This window comes from Drosophila erecta, unplaced genomic scaffold, assembly GCF_003286155.1.
Source record: "Drosophila erecta strain 14021-0224.00,06,07 unplaced genomic scaffold, DereRS2 tig00000000-arrow-pilon, whole genome shotgun sequence".
NCBI lineage: Eukaryota > Metazoa > Arthropoda > Insecta > Diptera > Drosophilidae > Drosophila > Drosophila erecta.
Window position 1 is genome coordinate 13080166 of NW_020825194.1, and position 24875 is coordinate 13105040.

General features: G+C 46.7%; 2 protein-coding genes across 12 annotated transcripts in view; one reads left to right on the plus strand and one right to left on the minus strand.

Moving 5' to 3' along the window:
• On the minus strand, positions 1–22981 carry LOC6552033 (DNA-binding protein RFX2). 9 transcript variants are annotated; one of them, XM_015154461.2, is made up of 11 exons: positions 15690–16163; positions 10666–11159; positions 10111–10495; positions 4311–4389; positions 3969–4224; positions 3738–3902; positions 3203–3661; positions 2648–2950; positions 2178–2492; positions 1663–2031; positions 1–1593 (listed from the first exon to the last, which is right to left on the minus strand). In XM_015154461.2, the coding sequence occupies exons 2-11, from the start codon at positions 10918–10920 to the stop codon at positions 1459–1461; spliced, it is 2721 nt and encodes a 906-aa protein (XP_015009947.2). In that variant the 5' UTR covers positions 10921–11159; positions 15690–16163; the 3' UTR covers positions 1–1458. The 9 variants fall into 9 exon arrangements, with proteins under 9 accessions (XP_015009947.2, XP_015009946.2, XP_015009948.2 ...); XM_001980642.3 differs by having other exon boundaries at positions 474–1593; positions 10111–10471; XM_015154460.2 differs by having other exon boundaries at positions 3738–4224; positions 10111–10471.
• LOC6552032 (transcription factor cwo) overlaps positions 22730–24875 on the plus strand; it is a 12371-nt gene continuing 10225 nt past the window's right edge. For all 3 annotated transcript variants that reach the window (XM_015154571.2, XM_001980641.3, XM_015154570.2), the window contains exon 1: positions 22730–23917. Coding sequence is in view for 1 of the 3 variants with exons in the window: in XM_001980641.3 (XP_001980677.1) it covers positions 23859–23917 (59 nt within the window). In the remaining 2 variants the exon portion in view is untranslated. The remainder of the gene's footprint in view (positions 23918–24875) is intronic.

Genomic DNA, 24875 nt, shown 5'->3' on the forward strand with positions numbered 1-24875 from the left:
TCTTTGAAGCCACTGAGGTTTTAGGGAAAAGTTGATTTGTAATAAGACAGCCGGTTTTATTATTTCATTGACAATCTTTATTTCACATACATAAATAGTTTTGACATTTTAAAATTTCAGTTTTCAAATTACTTTTATTTTTCAACAACCAATAGAACTTAGATGCTAGCTAAGCATTTCGCAGTTTGAGCAAACCCAGTTCGTACAAAGGAACCACTGGTAATATCGTCGGTTTCATGGGCCGTACAGAGCATATAGTTCAGATGTGTGCTTCCTAGGACTAGACTGTTGGATACCGATGCAGTTGGTGGCCTGCGTATCGCATACCCCTTAGTTGACTTAAAAACCGTTTCGCTAGCTGCTTGTACTCTTATCGAAAATGGCATAAAATACTATGATAAGCGCCTCTGTTTAAAATACATGTTTCGTAATAAAATGATTCCTTGTAGTTAAAATATACATACATGTTTATGAATCTTTATGTATAATTAATATATAGGTATGGTAAATTGTATTGTTTCAAAATTGAGTGTTAATCTTTGCACATTTAAGGCCTGTTGTTCACTTAGCTTAGGTTTTGCGTTTCGAGCTGGGTGTTCCACTTGAACTTGAGCAAGCTGTTCGATCTGTTCCATGTGAGCTGTGTTCCTTCGCTACAATCTATATGCTTCCTGACTAATTCCTCTGAGTGCGCTTATGGGTGCTAAGACTATGTGTGTGGTGTGCGCCGTGCGCTATGATATACAAGATCGTTTGTTGAAACCAGACAAAACTGATGCCACCTCCAAGCCCATCGTTATCGTAGACAGTTGATTACAATTATTAATGCACATGTACTTAAACTAAAACGTATCCTACGAATACAGATCAGGGCAGACAAGACCAGGCGATGCGGCCGCACTGGCTTTCGACTTGCTTGCTCTCTGGACGGCTCTTCACTTCGATGCGGGGGCAGTCCAACACTCGACAAATTCCAGTTAAAGCTCCCTTGGGCGGGCAACAATGGGTCTGAGCCCATATCATAAAACTATGGTGTGTGGGTACTAAAGTAAACGAGTTTTAATCCGAAAACATACCTTTTGCCTGACCTCCAATGAACGTTTTATAAATGGTTAAAACTGATCTATATAATGATATATCCTATATCGCAAGTGCCCGTCCAAAAGAGCTTTTACTGCATCTGAGCAAGGATCCTGCCTAAAACTAACCACTAAAACTTTGACTGACTACGCTGCTTGTGGGGGAACTTAGGGCTAAAAACTAGCACACACATACGATACGATTACGGATATACAACACGGTTCCACTATTAAATGCAGAGCTGAATGACTGGTGACGACAGGGGCGGGGGGTGCACACTGATGGGTCAACGGTTACTGGTGGTTACATAAACACTACGACTATGCCGCTCCATGCCAGCCTGCACTGCATCCACATGGACATCCAAGTCGCGGGGCCTCATTCCTGCTTCAGTCGCTTGGCCTCGTTGCCCACGTCGCCTCCACTGCTGGCCGAGCTCGGAGTCGTCTGGTGCTCCGCGTCGCTGGTGATGTAGGCGAACTGGCACTCGAACTCAAAGTCCATGTCCTTTTTCTGCCCAGGGTGAGTAGGGAAAGGGTTTTAGTGGGCTCATGTAAGATGTAATTCAATCCGTTTACTAACCATCCTCTCACAGATAACCGCAATGGCTGTTTTGTCTTGGGCCTCGGCGATTTTGTGCTCCACCAGGTAGAACATGTACTCATCGAACAGCAGGCGAATCAGGTGGAAGCTACCGAAACTGGAGGCGGATCTCAGGGTCAGGTCCCGTATGATCATGGAGCTGTAGAAGCTCCACTTCAGCAGGAACTGGCGGGCGGCTCTGGCGTAAGTCGGCTTCCCGTTGTACTCCTCCATGGCCGACTCCACCACCAGTTGCAGCCAGCTGGCCCACTGCTCCAGGGAGCTCTGCTGCTGCAGAGCGGCCTTGAAGTCGCTCTCCAGGCGCTGGACCACGGCGGGCGCGCACTGACTCACCCAGGCCGCTTGCTCCTGCGGGATACATTGGTCAATTAGTTGGGGTGTGCACAACTATAAGGTATCGCACAACTATAAGGTGTAGACTAGCTGTTTATATATCACTCATACGCCCTGTTGTAGATTTCACCTTTGGTTGTCTATAATCTCAGAGGACTCACCTGCACATTGTGAAAATCGACGCGATTGAGATCGCTTAGCATCTGGGAGATCTGGGCGCCGTTCTGGAGCACTGCCCGCGCCGCCTGCGCCAGGTGATTCAGCGACGTGTAGCGCCGCAGCGTTTGGCAGAAGGCCGAGACGGCACTGGTCTTGATCTGGGCAAGCTGCTCCGGCACGCCCAGCATGCTCTCGCACAGCCAGATCTCCAGGTTCTTGGCGAAGTTCCTAATGGCCTGGGTGAGGGCGTTCGGTATGGAGCGGAGCACATCCGGTATGATGACATCGACGGTGTTCTGGTAGAATTGATAGTCCACCTGGTGAGAGCGTAAGTCCACGTATTTAAGGTATTAATATCAGTTTAAAGTGTACTGTCAGCTTTAGTTGTAAAACAAATTCACGAACTGTTTACGATGCCGACTGAAAGCCACGATTGCCGGCCATCTATTGGCCACCAATCCGCTGCACCCACCTCTCGCACGAACTTCTGCACTTCTGCGCAGTGGCACAACAGATACAGCTTCGTCTTGCTCAAGTACTTCTCCTCCTCGCACTCGTCCAGGTTGTTGTTGTCGCTGGCCCGCCAGAAGTCGCGCAGCAGGAACTCCACGGTGTTGAACTCCAGATTGAGCACGGCGTCCAGGAAGGACTCGCAGTGCTCCCGGTACAGGGCCCGGAAGGTGTCCACGTCCTCCAGCGTCAGTTCGCTGTTGAAACTGTGGTTCAGCTCGATGGGCGGAAACGAGGGCAGGGCACTGGTTCCATCGCCGATGTACTGGGGACGGATGGAAGTCACAAATCAATCAAAGTCCTTTTAAAGTTGTCTTATAAAGTATATAACAGTAGCATAACTATTTAAGCTGGTTTTAAGAGTAGAACACTGCTGCATCACTGAGTTTGATTGCATAGTTCATATTTTAAGGATATTCAAGGATAACGCCACCATTTAGATGTTCAAGCAGAAATTGTTTCCAAATTTAATGCCACAATTTATTTTTTACGCCTAGATTGAGTTTATGATCCCTACCTGAATGCACGCCTCGTAGGTCTCCGGCTTGAAGGTGTGCTTCTTGGTGCCGCCGCTGTGCCGCTGGCCATGGCCACCGCCCAGTCCATTGGAGCCGGCCAGCTGTCCGGCGGTGCTGCTGGTGACGCTGACCAGGGGTCCGCTGCCCGGTCCGCCGGAACCGTCCGAGGACGGCCCGTAGCCGGCGGCCAGCATCTGCTTGTCGTCCATCGCCTGGCTGTTCAGCAGCGAGCCGGGCTTGATGCGGATGCCATAGTAGTGGTACTTGGAGTTGCCGCGCGTGCCCAGGCGACGTGTGCGCAGTCCGGAGAACACGGAACGTATCAGCTTGCCGAAGCTGGCCGCATTCACGGGTTCCAGCTTGTGCTCGCTGCAGTGCTGCATGTAATGGTTGTACAGCGTGCTTCTGGGCAGGCTCACCCCATCCGCCGTTTCGTAGTTGCGCGACAGCCACTTGATCTGCCAGAGAGTTGGATGTGCATGGGGGCATATTAGGGGATGCTGTCCGTGGGGGCGTAGCCATGGATGCACTCACCGTTGCCGAGGCAATCTTGTTGCTGCTGCCGAGCGCACTCTGGTCGGAATCCGGGGAGGCGCCTCCGCCGCCCGTTCCCAGGCTGCCGCCGCTAGCCGAGTGGGTTGTGGTCGTCGAGGTGGGCGTCTGGGGCGTGCTCTGCGCCTCCTGGATGTACGCGACCTCCTGCACCCAGTGGCGATTAGTTCCGTTCACCCGGTCCGCTTCCCGCTCCCAATCCCTGCTACTCACCGTCAGGCTGTGCGGCGAATCGCGTCCGTGCGACTGCGACTGTGACTGCGACTGCGACTGCGACTGGGACAGCGAGTGTGCGGAGCCATTGAGGAGGATGCCCTCCTCCACGGGCACCAGGTACGGCAGCGTCGTGGAGTGCGCTCCATTCGACGAGCCTCCGGCCGACGAGGTGGCTCCGTACTGACCCGTGGTCGAGTAGTAGGCCGTCTGGCCGTTGCCCTGGTAGTCGCCCACCGGGCAGAACGGGTACGTCCTGGAATGGGCAAGGGCGCAGGGAATGGCAAGGACATGGGCTTTAGATAATGGTCGAACTTTTGGGGATGCCCCGGATCCACTTACATTTGCGTCTGGCTGGAGTTGCTGTGGTACAGCTCGGAGTCCACATATTGCACTTGGTAGTTCTGCTCCTGGCCCGAAACTGAAAGAAAGCGGAATAATTGAGTTTTTACTGGACAGCCTTTACATTTTATGTCACGAAATTCACGAACTCGTTTTTTATCGGGCTTTTAACTACTTAACTACTTTTTAGACTACTGACCGATTGCTTAAAGAAAATAATAATACAAGAAATATGGAAATTAGCGATATTATAAACTGAAGTTTTTCCGTCGGTAAATTTATCTGATACATATTCATTTTGTTATTATTGAAGCCACAGGAATTTTCGGCACAATCATTCGTTAAAGTTCATTTAACATTGAACCAAATACTTGGCGCACATATACTCTTGATTAAGTCAACAGCCCGAAGTCCTTGTCCATTCAATCTATTCACTGCATTCAATTGGCACCACGGAGGAAAACACTTGACACCCACAAACTGAAGACGCATGTGCATATATAACCGACAGGTGCTCCAGATGCACTATAAAGTTCGCACTGAAATCTATTGGAAGAGGAGTGAGATATTTACCACCGCAGTAGGACAGGTTATTGTGGCGCCGATGGTGGTGGTGGTACATGGTGGTGCTGGAGGATCCCCCCGAAATGTTCGTTGCGGCGGCACAAGCGGAGTTTGCCAACGTGGAAGCGGATGGAGTGGATCCGGTTCCACTTCCACCTCCCGATGCCGATGCCGATACCGATACCGAACCCGATCCCGATCCCGTTCTCGAACCCAATCCGATCCCGGAACAGTTGCTATAGCTAGTTGCACTGGCGCTGGCCACGAAGGTCTGGTGGTGATGGTGGTGATGATGGTGGTGCAGCTGCAATTGGAGCTGGGCGGGTGGTGCTGGAACGGGATTGGCGGCCACGGATTGCTTGCAGCGGCACTTCTCCAGGAGATTCGAGTAGGCCACGGCAGCAGCGGCGCTGGGGCTGATCACTGGCGGCGTTGGCGGCGACTCCAACGGAATGCTGCACGGTGGCGTTGGGTGGTGGTGGTGGTGCTGGTGGTGCTGCTGCTGGTGGTGGTGTTGGTAATGGCGCGTCTGGCAGTCAAAGCCGTACCGCGAATGCATTCGTTTGGCCGGAAGTGGAGCGTAGGCTGCTGGAATTGGTGGCCCCTAATCCGGGTGGCTGTCGTGTGGTACTTCAGATGATTCCGGTAATGACTTGATGCACGCCTTTAAACTGGTTGGCTCTTGAAAAGATCTCACTTGCCTTTGAAAACCCAAGCATATCTGCGTTTTGGGCTTCCAACTGATTTCGAAAAGTTTTTGAAGCTTTAAAGAAGACTTTTGTGCACGAACACAACTATTTTCCAATAAAGAAATTTTAAATTCAAATCAATAGGTTTGAAGTCCAGTGATGTAAGTTCCAAGATTTGTAATCCAAAGCTAAGAATCCCGTCTCATATTCCAATCCAAAGGTGGAAGTATAACTGTCAGATCTCAAGAACTACTATCCATATAAATGGTTTTCAACGATCCTCCAACGCAGTTCGAAAACGGCGACGAGTTGCAAGTTCAAATATGCAAATCGAAGACGCCAAAGCTCGGTTTTGTAAGTGGAGAAGTCAGCCGGTTGCTTCTGGCAACTGGCCAGCAATTCAGTTTAGAGAGCGAAAGTGAAATCCTTGACCAGAATTGTCCTGCTCCAGTGGGTGGTATTTGTATCTGTATTTGTATTTGTATTTGTATGCTAGTCGGCTTGGGTTGCGATGGCTGTGGCCGGAATCGAAGGACGGAAGCTGGATGCTGGGTGCTGGGTGCTGCTGGATGGCGTGGAAACGGAGCAACCAGTGCCTGCGAACGGTAGAATTACAACTGAATCCAAAATCAAATGTTATCCTAGCAATATGCCTCCGAAAATAATGATGATGGCGAACTCACGACGACGGCGGCGCAGCAACGAATTAAATTACAACAACGGCGGCTGCTGCCTCAGTGGTTGGGTGGTTGGGTGGTTGCCGGGTGGGTGGTTGCTATTATGATCCCGTATGCCCGTAGCGAGTAATCCAACCCAGACCCTCGACTAGGTTGTTTTTGCTGTTGGTCTTTTTCCTTTTTTCCACCCCGTCCTTGCCGCCCCATCCCGCTCCCCGTTTCAATCGGTGCGCTGGCTAATTCCGGGCTCAAAGTCGCATTTTCTGGGATCTGCACAAGTGGTGGCCGGGTCGGCGTGGGTGGACTTGGGGGACGCCCCGCGTGGCGTCACGCTGGGATGCTGGATACGCAAGCGGGATGGCAACAGGACGACGGCGTCAAGGCAACGCCGCCTGGCCAATCCCACTTCTCGCCGGTTGCTAGGCAGCCTCTCTGTCTCGCTTCCACCAGCTGGGCCTCTCGCTCGCACGCTCGCTCTGCAACCCCCGGGATCAGGATGCTGGTGGATGTATCCTGGCCAACCAAATCGCTTGCTGCCATCCCTTCGTCGCCGGGCTGCTTTCGTGGGTGTTTCCATGGCCGACGATGCGGTGCGACCAGGTGGCTGGGTGGGGCGCTTGGAGCCCTTTTGGATGGTTTGGATGGAGCAGCACCAGAGAAGGCAGCCGGAATGGCATGCGATGCGTGGAATTTTTCCATATTCTCCCCGTGGTCAGGCCAGTGCTTCCCTTCATTTTTTCGTTTTTGGGCAGCTTCCTCTTGGTCACCGCTTTCCATGACATATTTCGGATATTAATTCCTCGTCGAGGAGCACATGTGCCGGTGTATGTGTGTGTGGTGCCTGAAGTTGTTGCGGTCAGAGCTGCGGGCTGTGAACCCCCTGAGCCCTGACCCCTGACCCATGAATTTTGCCTTTGACACGCCGCTGCAAACTGTAAATATTAACAGGTGCCCCTTGGGGCAACTGGGGTTGCGAAGTGATGAGTGGAGTGTATATTGCACTGGCAAATGTCCTTTAAAGTCGTCACGGGATGCAGACTATTCCACTTCGCCATATACGAAATCTTTTGGGGTTCTTTCAAGTGGACCGCATTCTCGCCCAAACATTTTGGCCTTTCAATGACTTTGGTTTCAGTGCCCAAGCAGTTTTGCTTTGGTAATTGCCTTTGGAATGGACTCAGATTGAATCTTTTGCAGATGGCAGATGGCACATGAAGTGTGATGAAGGACACCGGCTCAGCTGGATCTTGGGACAATGGGTGCACAGTGCCTTGCACAGCTTTTTGAATGTAAAGGTGTCCTTCGCAATGAAGGATATGCATAATACACCTTTTTATTTCAGTTAGGATCGGACTACTCAAATCGCAATGAGAACAAGTAATAAGTGTGCCAATTTATATCCTATATATTCAGTAGAGAACCTTCATTAGTGCCCTAATGACGATATCTAGAGGGGAATAAGAGCACCAATAAGTTCACAATAGGTTTCTTTGAGCTCAAATATAGATCAATCAGATAACTTGTGATGAAAGCCCCGATTGATCAGAGAATGAATGTTCTTTCGGATGTTTTGCGAGCTCAAAGGTTTATTGCAATATCCACTTTGGTGCGCCACTTGTGCAAATTCCCAGCTCCACTCCAGAGCACATGGGCACATGGGCACATGGGAGCCGGGCTGTGCACAAATTGCCAGGATAACGATGACAGACAAGTGCAGGATAAGGCGGAAGGGGAGCGCAGCTGGCTTATCCAGCATCTAGTAGAACGTCAACAAACAATTAACCTTTTTGTGAGCCGGACACACAGGCAAGGGATGTGAGCTGCAGGGATTGGGTCAGAGGTCGGAGTTCGGAGGTGAGTCCTTTGTAGAGCTTCGCTCGCTCTGATTTCCACAGCGCGATAGCATTCTCCGAGAATTATGAACTGCGACTCGCTTTTGACAAATAAATTTGCGCTTATCTCGATGGGCAGCGGGCACAAATAGGTTTCTGTTGGCACAATTAAAAGAAGCCCGGCATATGCCACAGTTCCCTAACTAGCTCGGAACTTGGAAGCCGGCAACCTGGCAACCTGGCAACCACCACCCACATCCACCTAGCCTAACCATCACCATCCACCTGGCAATCAGCGACCAACCACTTCAGCTGGTACGGATTCCCGCGTTCTGTGTGTTTCTATTTTTATTTGCTGGCGCATTATTAAAGGTTAAGCTCGTCGTCTTCTGCCTCGTCGACTCGATGAGCACCCAGCAAATCCGTATCAATTGAAAAGTACAATGCAACATATTCGAGAAGCTGCGCGTAAGTACGTGGCCATCCCCATCCGCCATTCAACTGATAAACACCCACAAGAGGAACGAAGTTGCAACGCCCTGCCGCACAAAATATGAAAGGGATTCCGCATCAATTTTTATTGGCAATCAGTGCACTGCGAGAAAGTTATGTACTGAAAACTGCAGGAGTTTTCGTGAAAATTGAGAGGAATTCTATGCAAGTTCATGGGCAATCGAGACCATTTTTAAGGTATTTATTCTAGGCAGATGTAGAAAATATCGCACAAGTTGGAGTGATTTCTCGCAGTGCTGTAGTTGAGGGTCCTTTGAGGAGGACGAAGGTATTAGTTGACAGCGGGCGGTTATTAGCGAGTCGTCGACTCATCCCCGCCCACTGTGCGCCCCTTCCCATTCCATTCATGCCTCATGCCCCTCGGATCAGGATGAGGATGAGGATGAGGCAGCGTGTGAAGCCCTCTCAATTTGTTGTGATTACCCGATGTTGCCATTCGGATTCGGTTGTTTGCCCTCCTGCGTGTCCTGGTGGTGGTAATTTGTGCTAATAAAATCAAGTACGATGGCAAACATCCAGACGACCCTTTCCCGCTGTCCGACTTTGTTATAGATAGCTATAGTTTCGCGGCGAAGTGTAATCTCGATTAATTCATTGTGCGGCGCTCGAGTGGATGATAATAATTATGTATGTGTGCGCCGGCTGTGCGAGGATATCACAACCCAGTGTGTCGTCCTCGTCGCCGCATTCATCCTCCAGCTGCACTTTGCCTCTTTGTTGCTTTTTGTTTTGCACGTGGCTCGTGCGGATCCGTGTCGTGTGTCCGTGGACAGGTAGTATCTCAATCCTCTGCGGGGTGCGTGTGCGCCTAGCCCAGCAACCCATCAGCCCATCAACCCACCCATCGCATCACCCATCAGGCAGCCATTCATCCGCGTTTCAGTTTTCAAATTAAGTCGCTTTAATTGTGATATCAGGCAAACGTTTAAAATACGCCGGATTTTAAGCTGGTCCTTGTTTCGGCTCACCCCTCCTGCCCCTCCTGCCCCCCGGGACATGTTGATCCTGTCATTATGTTTGTTTGCAAAGCCGCGACTTTTGCCGTCCGCCGTTTCCCGTTTGCTGGTCGCCGCTTTGATCCCGCCCACGAAATCAGGAGTTTCAGTTTCGGCTCAGGATTTGGCCAAAGTGGGTTTTTCCGCTCTCAACTGGAATAAATCGCTAACGAGAATCGCACGTACGTTCGATTTTTTGCGGCATCGCAGTTTTTGCGCTTATTAGCAAAGTGGCATCGAGATTGATATTTATCCATCGGGTTTTGTGGCATATTTCATTAGGGGAATTTTGGCAGATTTCAATAAAATGATTTAGGGTTCTTGCAAAGCGATTGCTCTTAAAGTAATAATAGGATTTATGCCTCCTAACTAATGATTACTTCCCGCCTGGATTTCTTATGATAAAGCGTCTAGTTTTCCCGCAAAAAGTTATTTAAATAGTAATGGGTTCATACTCTTCATATAAAACATATTTCAGTTGATCTATAACAGTATATTGAGTATCAATAGAGTCCGGATTGCTAACTCACCCGTGACTGTGATGAAGGGCGTTCCGTCGTCATCCTCGGTGGTCTGGACCACGGTCACCTGGCCATTGGCCACTTGCTGGGCCAGATCGACGCCATCCTTGATCGCGGCCAGATCGGCCATGCTGTGAATGGGTATCGAGTGGGTCACGGTGGTGCCATTGGGCTCCGTGGTGGTAATGGTGCCCATGGTGTCGCTGCTGCTGTTCACCACATGCCCATGCAGATGGGCATCGCTGCTGGAGTCCTCGGCATCCATGGGCAGTACGACGCGGATCACCTCCAGCTGCTCGGCACCGGTTGCTCCTGCTCCCGTGGAGTCGTCGTCCTCGTCGACTAGTTTCTTCTGCAAGAGCTGGCAGTTCTGCAAGAGGGGTAGAAGTTTTACCTATTTATCAAGGTAGGTGGATATTTATTAAATTCTTTTTTAGTTGAGGGAGCACCAATTTCTATTTCATAAGTTTAGTCTAGAGAAAGTCACTTAGCCTCAGCTAAGATCCTTCAGTACATTCCTTATCTCCAGTGAGATTCACCCAAGTTAATCGGGAAGGCACCCACCTGTGTCATGACATCCTCCAGTGTGGCAGACACAACGACTCCATCCTCCGTGCAGAACTCAAACTGCTCGGCATGCGGCGGTGGCGATGTGGTGCTATTGGTGGTGCTGCCCCCAGTGAGTCCGGTGGTGGCGCTCTCCACCTCGACGGTCAGCTGCTGCTCCTCCGCTGAGTCCTCCGCTGGCGAGGTGGCATCCACGATGGCAGAGCGCGTCGAGATGATGAACTGGCGCTGCGGTGCCAGGCGCGTGGTCATTGGGGTTTGATGTTTTCCGTTCGCTGCTCCACAAAGTTATTTGGCGATTTTTAATTGCGTTGCTGATTTTTGCTCCCCTGGGCAGCTAAATTCGTTGACTAGTAAGCTCGTATTCTACTCTCGATCTCTGCAGTGTTTGCTATCCAAAATCCTCTTCGAGTTCTAAGGCAATGGCGGTGTTTAGGTTACTTAGGTTCTGTGCTTCGGCTTCCTCAAGTGGCTCCCGGTGGAGAAAGCTGCTGCAAGGAAAAAGTGAAATTTTGCAAACTTAACAAGGCATGTCGTCAATCAAAGAGCAGGTATTCAATAAGGAATCAACATCGTCATCCACCCGAGCGGCGCCCAATCCCACCCCCTCCCAAGGAATCTTTGTTGTTGGTGTGGGTGGTGGCGTGGGTGGTGGTGGTGGTGGTGGTGGTGGTGGTGTGGTGCGGTGGTGGTGGCTTGTGCTGCTTCCGCTGGGGCGTTGCTATGAAATTAAACTTTTCGCAGGTATTTCTTGATGCTTTGATTTCCTCATCGCTTTGTTCTCCGCGCAGCAGGAGCAGCAGCACAAAAATATATATCTACGCACAATATAAATATAAATATAAATATGTGCGTATATACGGATGTCTATTGTGTACAACATCGTATTTTTTCCGGTCGGCCATTTTGATTTGCCTCCAATTGCTGGGGAATCTTTGGGCAACATCCTTCGTTGCAAGTACAGCATAAATTTGGGGGCAATGTTTTGGGGATTTATGTTTTTTGTTGTTGTTGGACAATCACCGGAGGCAGAAACGTGGTAGGTTTAGTTTTAGGAGGGGCTTCACATCAGCTTTCAATAAACTTTCAGAGGCAAAGATACAATATTCAAATATTGAAAACTTGTAGCTTACTTTTAATACAAAACTTTTACTTCGCGCGAAATTAAACCCTAATTTAAATTCGATTATTAAAGAGTGAATCAATTTAAAGTTAATTTATATTTGAGCGATGATTGACTGAAACCAAAGGCAACAAATCAATCAAACCTTCGTGGACATTTAACACAACTTTCTGCTGCCTAATCCTACTACTAACTTAATTATCCTTAGTGATTGCCTCGGGGAAGTGTTGGCCGCTGAGTTCACTGTACTTACATAATACCACACCCGGAGAATCCATCTTTGGCCTACGGCTCTGCCTCTGGCCAATTAAGTTGGGCAAATTGTAATTTTCGGACTCAAAATAACATGCGCGTTTCAATCAAAGGAAGCACAATTTGTTTAAGTAACTCACAAACATATATCGTAATTAGAAAACAAGTTTCTTTTCAGCTGAATTTTTGCTATGGAAACTTAAAGTTCATTGCAGAGTTCAAGTTGATTTTCATTCATAGTTTCGTTTATGTTAGTTTAAATGATTTCAGCTGTTTAAATGTTAAATGTTTCATTATAATACTGCTAGTATCCTTTTCAATTATTAAATTCTATGTTAAGTAATGAGTTGGCTTATATTAATTGCACTGTAATACTATTCACATATTTCAAAAGTCTTTAAGCTCTTTTTAGTTCGATTTGTAATGTCCGTGTACTTAGAAGTTCCAAGTTTTTGTGGAAATTTCTAATCTGGCATAGTTGGTGCTCTTTGGCAATGCTGCTGATTTGAAGCTCCTAAATTTCACACTTTCTGCGCTTTTGCTGCCACTTTTGCACCTGCCACATGCACTTGCTCACAGGGCAACCGGCTCAAAGTAAATAAGTTGTGGAGAAGGCGACGCTGGCGACGCTGGCGACGTCCACGTCCATCCCGAAAAGGGGAATCGAACTGCTGGCGGAGAAGTGGTGGTTCGGTTCGAATCGGTTTGGTTAATAGCAGGGGATCCCCCATTTTGGAAGCGCGGACAGGACAAACGACCCGGCATACGTCACATCCAAAGTTGTTGTTTATAAACAATAAACGAAGTTGGGAGTTCCTTTGGGGGGAGGGCGGAAGGGGTGCTGCTCTGGAGTGGGCGGATAGCTAATGCGTTGCCCCGGACGGAAGTGCACTCGGTTCCTTTGGCGCCTCAGTTCACAAATCAAGCGGCGCGCTGGGCGAGCTCATAAATTTGACGCGTGAAAAGTGCAGCTCACTGGCTTTCCAGGGGAAGTTTGCCCAGTCACGACACCCACACTAGCACTATCACCTGTACAGTGCACACCCACACAGGGCGAACACATCACTAAGGACGCGCAACGCCAAATTATTGATCAAATAAATTTTTCGGGATTCCATGCTCCTTCGCTCGCCTTTTCTGCTCCCTGCAAGTGCTCGCTCTCGTCGGATTTTCCCTATACGATAAGGGATTTACCGTCTATATGTGTATATAGCCGTATGCGGATATATCCGGGGAATATATCTGGGGCTGCTATAGTTATTGCTGCTGCGGTGTGTTTACCTCGAACGTGTGTATGCAACTACGGCGGAAAAAAGGTTTTGCCCAACATCAGCACTAACTGAGACAAACTACCAACACTGCGGCAATGACAATGGCCCAAAGGGGTTGATGGTTTGGTAATAGGGAATTCGAATTGGTCAAATGCACTCGCTGCTGCTCCTACTGCCGCTGTTTTTGTTGTCTCGGCTGCTTCGAGTGCAGTGAGTTGCTGCTGGCAGAGCGAGATGGAAACTCATTTGAATGCCGTTTGAATTTCGTTTCGATGCCTAGTACAACATGTGCAACATACAGGTCGCACTCCCTATGCCATCTGCTTGCTTATAAACTTGAATAGCTTCGACTTTGGTTACTTCGGGTTGAGGGATGGAGCCTTGCAAACTATGCAGCACAATTAGGCATGTCAAACTACTCGTTCAATATAACATATAATATATGTTATATTTGTATCTTCTAACAACTACATATTGATGGGAAAGCCAGTTAGGTCCCAGTTATTTCCCATAAATGTCTCTTACTATCCACTACAACTATTTTAGAATCATTTAAATTTGTGCAGGGCTGGTTTACTGTGGAACTACTTGCCACAGCACATGGTCAGTGGAAGAGAGATACATAGATGAGTTTAGAAATTTAGGGGATTGGGGTGGAATAGCGGGAGTGGGTGCTGCACTTTCGGCCAGTCCATGGCATTGACCCCTTTTTAAGGTCCAACAGCACACCACCTGCCCCAGAGCCACCACCTCCTCCGCCGGCAGCTGCGTTGTTATAGGGACAACCTACCACGTTGGGAATGGGCAGGCATAAAACGCAGAAGCTCAGACAGCGTGACGCTTTCTTTTGGCCTAATCATATTCACTTAACGGCTGCAGCAGACAAGGCAGAAAGGATGGAAAGGACAGGACTCGAAGTTGGATGCACCTCCCAGTCGGCTGATGTGGCAAATGAGATGATTATCATACTTTTGTTGCCTAGCTGGCTTCGTAACATCTATGAAGAAATGTTTATTAGGCTCTGGCATTAGTATTTCTCAGCAAGAATAACTATGAATGCCCATATCCTTTCTATTTGCTGTTAGGCGTTTTTATAGAACTCTCAGAAATATTTGTATTCAACATCTTGAAAAACGCTTTTACTTGCAGAATAGAAGATTTCTCCTCACAAGTTCCTTAAGTTCTTCACTTTGTTTTTAGATCATTGGTGGGGAAATGGAATTGTTTTTAAAACCATTTAAACTCACTTTTAACTCAAGCTTCTTTCAAATATTGAGTTAACTTGAGTTAGTTAGTGAAACTTATTATAATAACCTGAGTAACTTATAATATAAAACTGATCATAGATGTTGTTTGTCGTTGTCTTTCTAATATGATGTACTTTTATGGCCATTTCAGGTTCGCCAGAACCGATGGGCAAATTGACATTGACATTCATTAGAACGGACACTTCATCAGATGAAGATGATGAGTGTAATGCGGCAGTTCCTTTGTTAGGCGTGTGGCGTGCGTCCTGCCCCGCCCCTTCCACCGCGGCCGCGTCCTTCCCCCGCCCCCTGCGTTTCCATTCCCATTCCATCTGTTTCGGGGCAGAAGACGGAGGCAGTGAAGCAGGACGAGTGGCGAGGCAGCAAAGCGGAAGTGCACAGGAGGTTGCCATTGGGCCGGTACACTTCTCTAAATTTCTAAATAAATACGTCTGTGAGATTCTGTTGTAAGTGGTTTTCCAGCTTACATATAGTATAGTTTACTTTCAGTGCCTATATTTCTATGATTTCTTTTAAAAGAGTTCCACAAACGGGGTATAAATCCAAATGAACAAGTATTTTTTCGAGTGTGCTGGGAGTTGTGGATTCCTGGTCTTACACCTGGCGCAAGGACTCGCTGTAATGTGCAACCGGCCATGGCACACTCCATATGGATATGGAACCTGGATGGAGAGGTCCTTTCGGGGGTGGGGGTGGATTCGCGCCGGAGGAGGGGGTGGGGGGAGAGGGGTGCAGGATCAAGGGAAGGGAGCAAGGCTGGTGGTGGTGTTCCCAGTGTTCCTTGGGATACGCATTGCGATGCCTCGACCGCCACGAGGACTCGACTTAATTGTCTTTAAATGGCTGAGCGCTTCAGATGGGAAAACGCGCAAATGAAAATGCGGAAAAACCGCTGACTGCCTGGCTGGTTGGGTAATTTTCTCATTTTCTCGTTCAATGAAAATTCGCTGGCTACAAAATGAGAAAACTTCGCCGGCTTTTGATCTTTTCGTTTGGAAATAAAAGTTTTTCCTTCCATTTTTGCCTAATAATTACGAATTTTGGAATGGGGCGTTGAGTGATTTATACCTATATATGCACCTATATATACTAGAATCTGGAACTTACCTTAGTGACTAGGGAGCTCGGCTCCTGGAACTGATTTTCAATATTTCGGGTTTTCGAAAACCTCTCCTGTGCTTGTGATCCAAAATTCGTTGGGGTTTTCCAGGGGATTCGATTTTCCAATTGGTATTCCTGCTAATCCCTGGCTTTTCCAACTGGATTACGACGTAGTAACGGGACCGGAAGGAAATGGCTAGTGTTTTGGACTTTTTTGTTGCTAGGCAACAGAACAAAACAACAAACACACGAAAAAAACTCGGCTGCTGACATTTTCTGGGCTTCGCCTGGCGAACCCTTTACACCTCGCAATCGTTCTGCTGAAATGCCACTATTTATCACTAATTTTCATTGTTTCTGGAGAATTTAGCACGTTCTAATGGGAAAAACAAAAAAATAATAATTTGTTGCTGACAAAAAACAGCTGACAGCAGTGTTGGTTAGCCCGCGAGCACAAGTGGCAACGCTCCCAGCTGTTCGAACAGTGTTGGCTAGCAGCCACTCACACGGCAGCGCAGGCGATTCAAAAAAGGGCGCGCTTTTTGCATCGATTTGAATTGCTCACATACCAATTGCTTGAAAATATAATTGGTCGAAAGCAAAAACAACTGTTGCCGCGACCCCCAGCAAACGTGATCAGCTTGCCGCGCATTGTTCGTAATTAATTTGTTGGGATATGCCATTTTAACGCTTGTGGTAATTAGAAAAGCAAGTAAAACGAGCGGAGCAATGAAGCAATAATATGGGCACCTCTTACGTCCGCTTGTCTGCTACTTTTTCTAGCTACTTTTGCCGTATTTCTGCTTCGCCTTGCCTAATTGGGCAGGCAAGGCACTCGGACTCTGGTGAGTGTAGTGAAGTGAACACGTGTTGCACATTAGCAATCAGCTAGCCATAACCTGGAATTTATTGCACTGCCTCGCAAACTTATAGATCTGCTGCTGCGAATCGCATTTGAAATATTTTTCCAGCTTATGTGCGATCATGCTGAAATTCTGCCTCGTGGATTAAATAAAACGGGGCTAGTGGCTTTCCATTACGAGCTTAAGTAGTTGTATTCTATGTCAAGTCCATGATCTTCCATGACAACAGAATTCTAACTCCAAACTGTCGATCTCCATATTATATTGTATTATTACAATCAAAGCTAGAAAAATGGGAAGCACTATAATAATTAAATTCTAATCTACAGGATTTATTTGGAAGACAAGTTTACGGTGCTGTCAAAACGAAATTCCTTTGAAAAGATAGCATCAATCTACTTAATTACTAGAAATTCGTGACAGCTCTGAAAATGCGCATGTCTATCACGGAAAACGTGCACCTAAAACCCTTCCTTATAGCAAAGTATTTATTTGAATGCCTCGAGCGATTTATAAACGCTAAGGGTAAACAACGCTCATCAATGATGAGCAAATTCAGGGAAACGAGGTCTTAAAATTGTCGTATTGTTTAACGATCTCAACAAATGTATTTTTCTATAAATATTCTGCTTGCACTAAAAATGTGTAAGATTTCGCAAGTTGTATTTGAAGTTTGTAATCTGTTTTTTTCTTCATGCAAGTATGAAGCCAACCCTCTCGTAATAATTATAATTAAATATTTACTTAGGGGCATTAAACAATATTTAATGGGCATTATATTTTTGTTGTTGTGTAAAATATCAGAAAGGATTGTTTCAAACAGTAAGACGCAGTTTGATGTACCATAGTTGTATAATTTTCCAGATATTCATAGGCGGTAGCTCATCGCTCGTTGCATTGCGAAGGTGCTTTTCACGCGTAACCACAAGAACCCCAAAGTACCGCCTATATATATGTGTGTGTTTGGCAAGAGGGGGGACTTGGCGGACTTGGGGGACTTGGAACGAATGGAGACAAAGGCAGGCGGCTAGCACGTTCGCTGCTCCTCTTACGTGGCCAGCAATCGCACACGTTTGCCCGAGGCGCTGCGAGCCGAGAACTGCGTCAAAGTCAGCTTTCAATGGCAGTTTGGACCGCCTACGCGTGTACGTAACCAAGCTGCAGGTATCCCCAATACACGTTTGCACACTGCTTTTCGGGGGGGCAGCTGTTGCAACATGTTCCGTGTCTTTCGCGTCGCTGTGTGGCAAAGGCGTTTGTTCTCGCCGGCTTATCAGGGGCAGCGCGGCCACCATGGCGTATGCGTAACGTGCTAAGCCGCGGGCGTTGCAACATCAAGAACAGAGGCAGACACAAGTGGCAGCGTATCAAAAGCAGACGCAGACTGCCCGGCGAGACATTGGCTGCTACCGAATTGACATTTTGCGGCAATCCAAATGCCCCACAGTGCCCGTAACCAGCCCGTAACCAACCCGTAACCCCGGCAATCCATTCGAGCAGCGCTTCACTCGCATAAATCATGCCTCACATGCAAATTCGATTAATGCAAATGCCACTACAGGCCGCAGTTGTGCGCATATAGACGTATGTGCCCCATTTGTCCGTCAGTCTGTCAGTGTGCGCATCTAATTAAAGCCACTTCCTCCACGAGCCCAAGTCCGACTTGGAAACGCGACAAAGTCAGCCAAACACTCGGTTGAACTTCAGTGGTGTTTGGTTTCTTTGTATTAACCACTTGAAAAACAGCCCTGGTTGGCTGAAAATGTATTCTTCATTTTCAGAACTTTCATCTGCGAAATGTATTGTATGCAAATGGCAGTGCTGTCGAAATTCAAGTTACAGATAGTATTTCGCAGTTCAACTGATTAAAGAGCATTTTACTCGTCTGAAAAGCACATCCAAGACAGCAGTGTGTTGCAGGTAATTTGGAATCCGACTTACAGAGTCTTGACTGTAGTGCCAAATGCGGCGAGTTACAGGCGGCGTCACCTTGCGTCGTTTTCGCTGGCATCCCGGCCCAATAGGAAATTCAAACCCCGCCTTAGGTTAATTTATCAACGCCAGCGTAAACATTCTCATGCAAAACGTGTAACAATTTGTTGGCTTTACATAAGAGGGCGACGGGCAGAAATAGAACTGGTAACTGCTAACTGGTAAACAAACGCGAAATCAATTAAAAGCAAATTAAATTCATCGGCAGCTGCTGGCTAATGGGAACCTCCATGTGTGATGTAAAATAATCAGCAGATGTAATTTAGACGGCTGTAATTCTGTTATTTTTGGATGCCGAGTTATTTTCCTTCAACTGGATGTACTAATTGGATAAAGGCTTGTGGGGTTTGGTAGACTATTTGAAGTGGCTTGCGCAGATCTAAAACCTGCCAACTATCTATATCTATAGTCTGACGGATTTACTTTCTGTTATCTGTATCTTATGGGGACTTGCCCCTGACTTTCATTCTAATCCCAATCACTCAAAAGTCGTTGCACACGGGTTTCTCTGATAAAGTGACTGATACACGGAGAGACAAATCTGTAGGGAAAAATCGAGGTTGTGTGCTCCAATATTATGATATTTGATGTCTCAAATCTGTACCTAATCATCGAAGTAATTTGTTCAAATATCAAGATATTATATGTCAATGTTGCACAACATATTTTCTCACGTGCATACTTGTTGACTGACACAAGTAATTAATGCAGGCCCTGTACATGCATTCATTCCATGACTCGCCCGACACTCGCCTATAAAAATAAAAATATAGTAGATACCTCCGTTCATAAGGTAATTCCCTATTTGTCCAGCTGCGGGCGCACGTGTCGCTGCCCCCGTCCCCGTCCCCGTGCTCCTCGACATGTTTGTAAACATTTCTCGAGATTTCTAATCTACATAACAACAAGAACCACAGGAGCACTGGCAAAAACGAGATTGAGGTATCAGCAGCGCCAGCAATCGCAGTTTGAGCTCAAAAATATATTATAGCTCTCAGACCCGTTCCAGATTAGTTTCAGATTATTCCCGCTTTTATTTCTATTTTTATGGGGCTAGATCGCCCTTATCAGGGGTTCCTTTGCGGGTGCTCGTTGTCTTTTATTGCTCTTGACTTCACCTCGACTTTGAAATAGAAATTTCGCCAGCTGATAAGCTGTTTCACTGTGTTCTATGCAGTAGACCCGCTGCTGGCCCCAATTTTCTGTAACTCCTATGCTAAACACCGTTCTATTTGGCCTTAGTTGGTCTGCTGATCGCCCAATGTCGTTCGCAGCTGTCCTAATTGGAGGTGCAAATTGCTTGAGCTGGTGTGCGTTTCCCTACGATTATTTGAGGTTGTCATAAGCATTTGGGTGCGTTGCCTAAGCCAGTAAGCCAGTAAACACATGTAAAGACATCTAAAATAAATATGGGTGAGATGATTTAAGATGCATGGAGTCCATAGAAATATATGTACTTTTGCTTCACATTCAGCATATTACTTTTACAAACTCATAAAATGGATTGCAAGATATTTCTCCGGCCCTTTGAGTCAGGGAAAAGAATTTATTTATCGAAGATATAACGAAATTGCTCCTCCACTTTGGGAATGTGAGCAGTGCCATGCTGTAAGCAGTAGTCGTTCAATTTCCATTGTTTATTGTTTATTTATTTGATTTCCACTTAACATTCCATTTCATTTCACAGGCCCCACTCTGCCGTGGACTGCACCATCCAGTGGTAGCAAAAGTATTTTAAAAATAGTTTTCCCAGCTCCGCCAGCCGCAATTGCTGTCGTTTCGGGGTTTTCTCCGCCTTTCCTGATTAAACTTTAGCCATGCAATCGGGGTAAGCAGAAAATGCTGACGGAGTTATGTAGATAAGCTGCTGGAAAACACGTAAACAATCCACAAGTGCATGGGGCTCGTCGCACAATTTCAACTCCATTTTAGCTGCATTGTGAAAACGAATGAATTTCCCGGCAATTGCACTGCACTCCAGTGGAAATTCACCGAACCACGTAACAATTTCGATGAACAACACGTGACCGAAAAAACGCCGGAGCATGTGAGCAAGTAAGTGTACATATTACAAAAGCGATAAGATTGCAATTGTGGGGAGGTGGGGCCATATTACGAGTATGTGGCACATGAGTAACCCGAGCCAGTTTTCGTGCCTGTGCACGTGCCCTCCAGCCAACCGGGCGTATGTGTAACATACGAACGGGGCGTATACGTAACGCCGTGCAAGGCGGCGCCAGATGCACGTGCCGCACTGCAATTAAGGCGGGAGATCAGCGAAATGCCGAAACCGAAACCGAAAGCGAAACAAAACAAAAACAAGCTCCACTCTTATGCAAGAGCCCAGTGGCCAAGACGTCGTCATCCGTCATCGCAGATCACATTTACCAGATTTGGAGCCTACGGAGTACGGAGTACGGCTTACGGCCGCTGTCATTGTGTTGGTGTGACCTTTGGGGCGGCTAAAAATAGTCGAGAGCCATTTAAATACAATCAACGCGCTGGAAAGCCCAGCACAAAGGAGCACAGTAAGCGCTGCTTAACTCGAACCTGCTGCATGTGATTATGTTTTAATTTTTCAGTACAATTGCAGCATTGAATTGAAGTTGTCATATTTTTAAAACTCTTTCAATTTCTTTTCTTGATTGGGAATAAAATAAAAATATTAGTTCGAGCTATGGAGCTCGGACTGTATGAGTCCGAATCAACTGCAAAACACGAACAACAGCGTTTTGTAAATGCGAAAACATTTCAACAACACGTGACCAACAACAAACCTGAGTGCTGCACTGGTGTGCGTGAGTGTGTGTGCGGATGTGCGCTTGTGTGTGTGCCAAAACGCTGACATGCTCGGCTCGCGTGAGAAATTACGTCATGCGCCACGAATTTTGAGTTGTTATTTATTATTATTTTTTTGTACTTTTTAGTGTGTTTGCCACTTTCAACGTGTCTCGATTAAAAACGCAAAGCAAATGGATCAAGAGCGAGGGAGAGAGACAGTGTGGGACAACGTAGCGTATGATTATTATTTGGTTTTTTTTTAACTGAAGCCCTCATAGAAACAACAACAATAGCCGCGACTGTTGCGCTCTGTAATGAAAACAAAATGTCGGCCGAGTCGTGTGTGTGTGTTTGGCTTTGTGATTGTTGTTGCCAAGCGCCGGTTATCAGTTCGCGCTCTCTCCCGCGCTCTCTCTTTTGCTCTCTCGCTCACGCAGCCGCCGCCCAGTTGACTTGGCTGTTTCGCTTCGCTTTGGAATTTGTCACGTTTCACGTGTTTTATTGTATGCCGCCGACTTTTGTTGTTTCTGCTCGCCTTGAGCTTCTGCGTCGTTGTTTTCTTCACTTATTCGTATACATGCATATATATTTTATTTTTGCCATTATTCTTGGTTCCATGTTTTATTATGGAGTGGACCCACTGTAACGGTAACTCTCCAAAGTCGAAACTCGTACTGGAGTATCATATGGCGCACTTAATGTTAACCACAACCATATCGGTAACGGCTCGACTCGGCCAACTAAATGCTTATAAATATACATATGTACATATATAATTCACACGCAACTCATTTATGAATATCTTGCAACAACAACAAGGCTGTTCGTGGTTTTGTAAGTGGCGTGAGTGTGCGAGTGCGAGTGCGAGTGCGAGTACGTGTTGTCTAGTCATCAGGCCCCCAAATGTTGGCGGTACAGTGGAGCCAATCGAGGTGATAGGCGATTGTCGAGGGCATTTCGGACATTTGATAATTGGGAATATTACACCCTTAAAAGTACGCTACATATTATGAAAGACAACCATTTGAGGAAATCGCCATATTTGCCAGTTGTTGCCCTTAAGGTAGGCAACACTTTTTGTTAATAGTTTTATGGTTAATAGATTATGTATTAACCATTTGTTTTAAAAATTTGATGTCTACTTCATATTTTTAGACATCCCCTGTTCAAACAAAGGCAATCTGGCAAATTGGCCAATATGTCGTAGGAAATCCCAGGGGTCTATCTCCCAGCGGATTTTGTGGCCATACAACTCGCGTTTCAGTCCCACTGTGGCAATCACGTTCGCCGCACACGAAATGCCTTCACTCTCGCAACAACACATGTTGCTCTCTCTTTTGGCGTGCACGTCATTAATTTGACGCTCTCTCGCCTCTTTTTTGGGGTCTCGTGCCGCCAGCGAGTTTTATTCATTCATTTCGATTCTGTCTCTTGTCGCGAACAGACGTTTGGGAAATAGTTCACGGTGCGGGTGACGTGACAGTGCAAAAATTAAATACAACAAAAAAAGGCAAATAAGGCAAGAGGGAGAGCAAATAAAAAACAGCAAAATTAGCTGGAGGGGCACAACAACAAATTTGATACATACCTATATATACGTGCTTTAATAGTGAAACACACGCACACGCACGCACGTTTCTCGCTCGCCCGTACATATATTTATCGGTGTGTGTATATAGAGGCGGCTGGTAAAATTCCATTGTGAAACGAAAGGAAGTTATTGTTTTCTGTGGCTCTATGTATCTATGCACCATATATATTAACAAAACAAATAACAGTGTGTGCATAAAATTGATAAAAGCTAAAAACGTGTAAACAAAAATTAAACAAAAAACCGCGCAGCGCAATCACGTTTTCCGACACTATTTGTGTTTCTTCTGTTGTTTTTTGTGTGGATACCGCGAACGAGAGGGAATTGCTCCAACAAGTGCACCTTAATTGAAGCTCCAGTGAACGAAGAAGAAGGAGTAGTACGGAAAAAAAACAGTAGGAGGAGTAGACGCGTTATCGCTATCGTTATCGCACCCACACACTCGCACATGTACATCCAGTGATAAGCGGAGAAGAGTAAACAGGCGGTACTTATCAGCATTTTTCACTCGTTCCAACATAAATAAACAGGCCGCTTCGTAATGCCATTCTGAAATTTCGAATATAAATCCGGGACGTGAAACGTGAAAAAAAGAACCCGACAGAAAAGTATAAAATATCTCTCATCTCAGCTTTGGAAGAGAAAAGTAACTCGCCGCGCAGTGAATTCGCCGCACAGCAGTCGACTCGACAACCTGTTTGCTCGCCCATAAATTCGCCCCGGCATTTATCTCACAATTATTTCTGCACTGACGTAAGGAGGAGCACTTCCACCATTCCACCGCAACTGCAGCAAACCACGTCGACGCAGCAGCAGACGCAGCAGCCGCTTCACAAAACGGTCTTACTGCCCAGGAGCGGATTCGGTGCGTTTCCAGTTCAAGCAGCCGGAGGAGGAGGAGGAGGCGGAGGAGGCGGATCGAGGAGCAGGAGCCCCATTGGCACCACCATGGAGCCCTATTGGAACGAGACGAACGGACACGCCGCCCATCCGGTCAAGTATGAAAGGTAGGTATACTCAGCACAGATCCTCAGATCCCGCTGCAACTCGAAAGCAACTTAAAGCCAATCCAATGACTAAATCGAACCACTCACTTTCACCTGTGCGCGTTTAGCTTAAGCACGCAGAGAAAACATATCACAAAATGTGTAACAATCGGAAAATTCTATTGCAAATTGCTGAAAATTATTCAAGGCTTTTATATAGTTGTATTTGAACCACAAAGTAATTGAAAGTAAAGTAATTGAATACCTGTAATCTCTAAATCCTTGGATAAACATATCGCGCATCTAAGACTTGTGATACCTTTTCTTTGTGAATTAATTAATGGTTTAGTGTATCTTAGACTCGCTCTTAGTGGTTAAGCCTAAGTCTCCGCCTCCTCCTCTATTACGATCATTAGTTAGATCGTTATGTACGTGCATGTCAGGATCGGGTGTGGACCATTCGGATTTGTTTTAAGTTGTGTGGGCCGCGTATTTTTAGCCGTCGAGCTAGAAAGCGTTTTGCATTTGCAAAACAAACGCGAAAATCGGGCAAAGAAAACGTGGGCAGACACTGTCGAGAGGCTATTCTTGGCCGAGATGGGTGCTTCAGTTTGCGCTTTATTTCATCTTTATTTTTTCGTGTTTGCCAGAAGGCAAAACACAAAACAAAATCCAACGCACGACTCGCCAAACGTGATGTTTCGTTGATTTTTTCCCTGTGAGTCTCCCCATCCCCCCAATCCCCCCATTGGCCCATTCCATTTAGTTTGTATTTTTGAACTTGAATTTCGTTTAAACGTGTCCGAGCGGAATCAGAAAAAATTGTGATTGGCGTTGGTGTGGCCAGAGTGGGGATTAATAATACAAGTGAAGTGGTGTGGCCAACGCTGCAAATGAGTAATATAATCGCGGTGCTTAGGGGTTTACGCCTGTCTTATAAATGTCAACGGCCAAAACGTGGCTATAAATATCAGTTAAC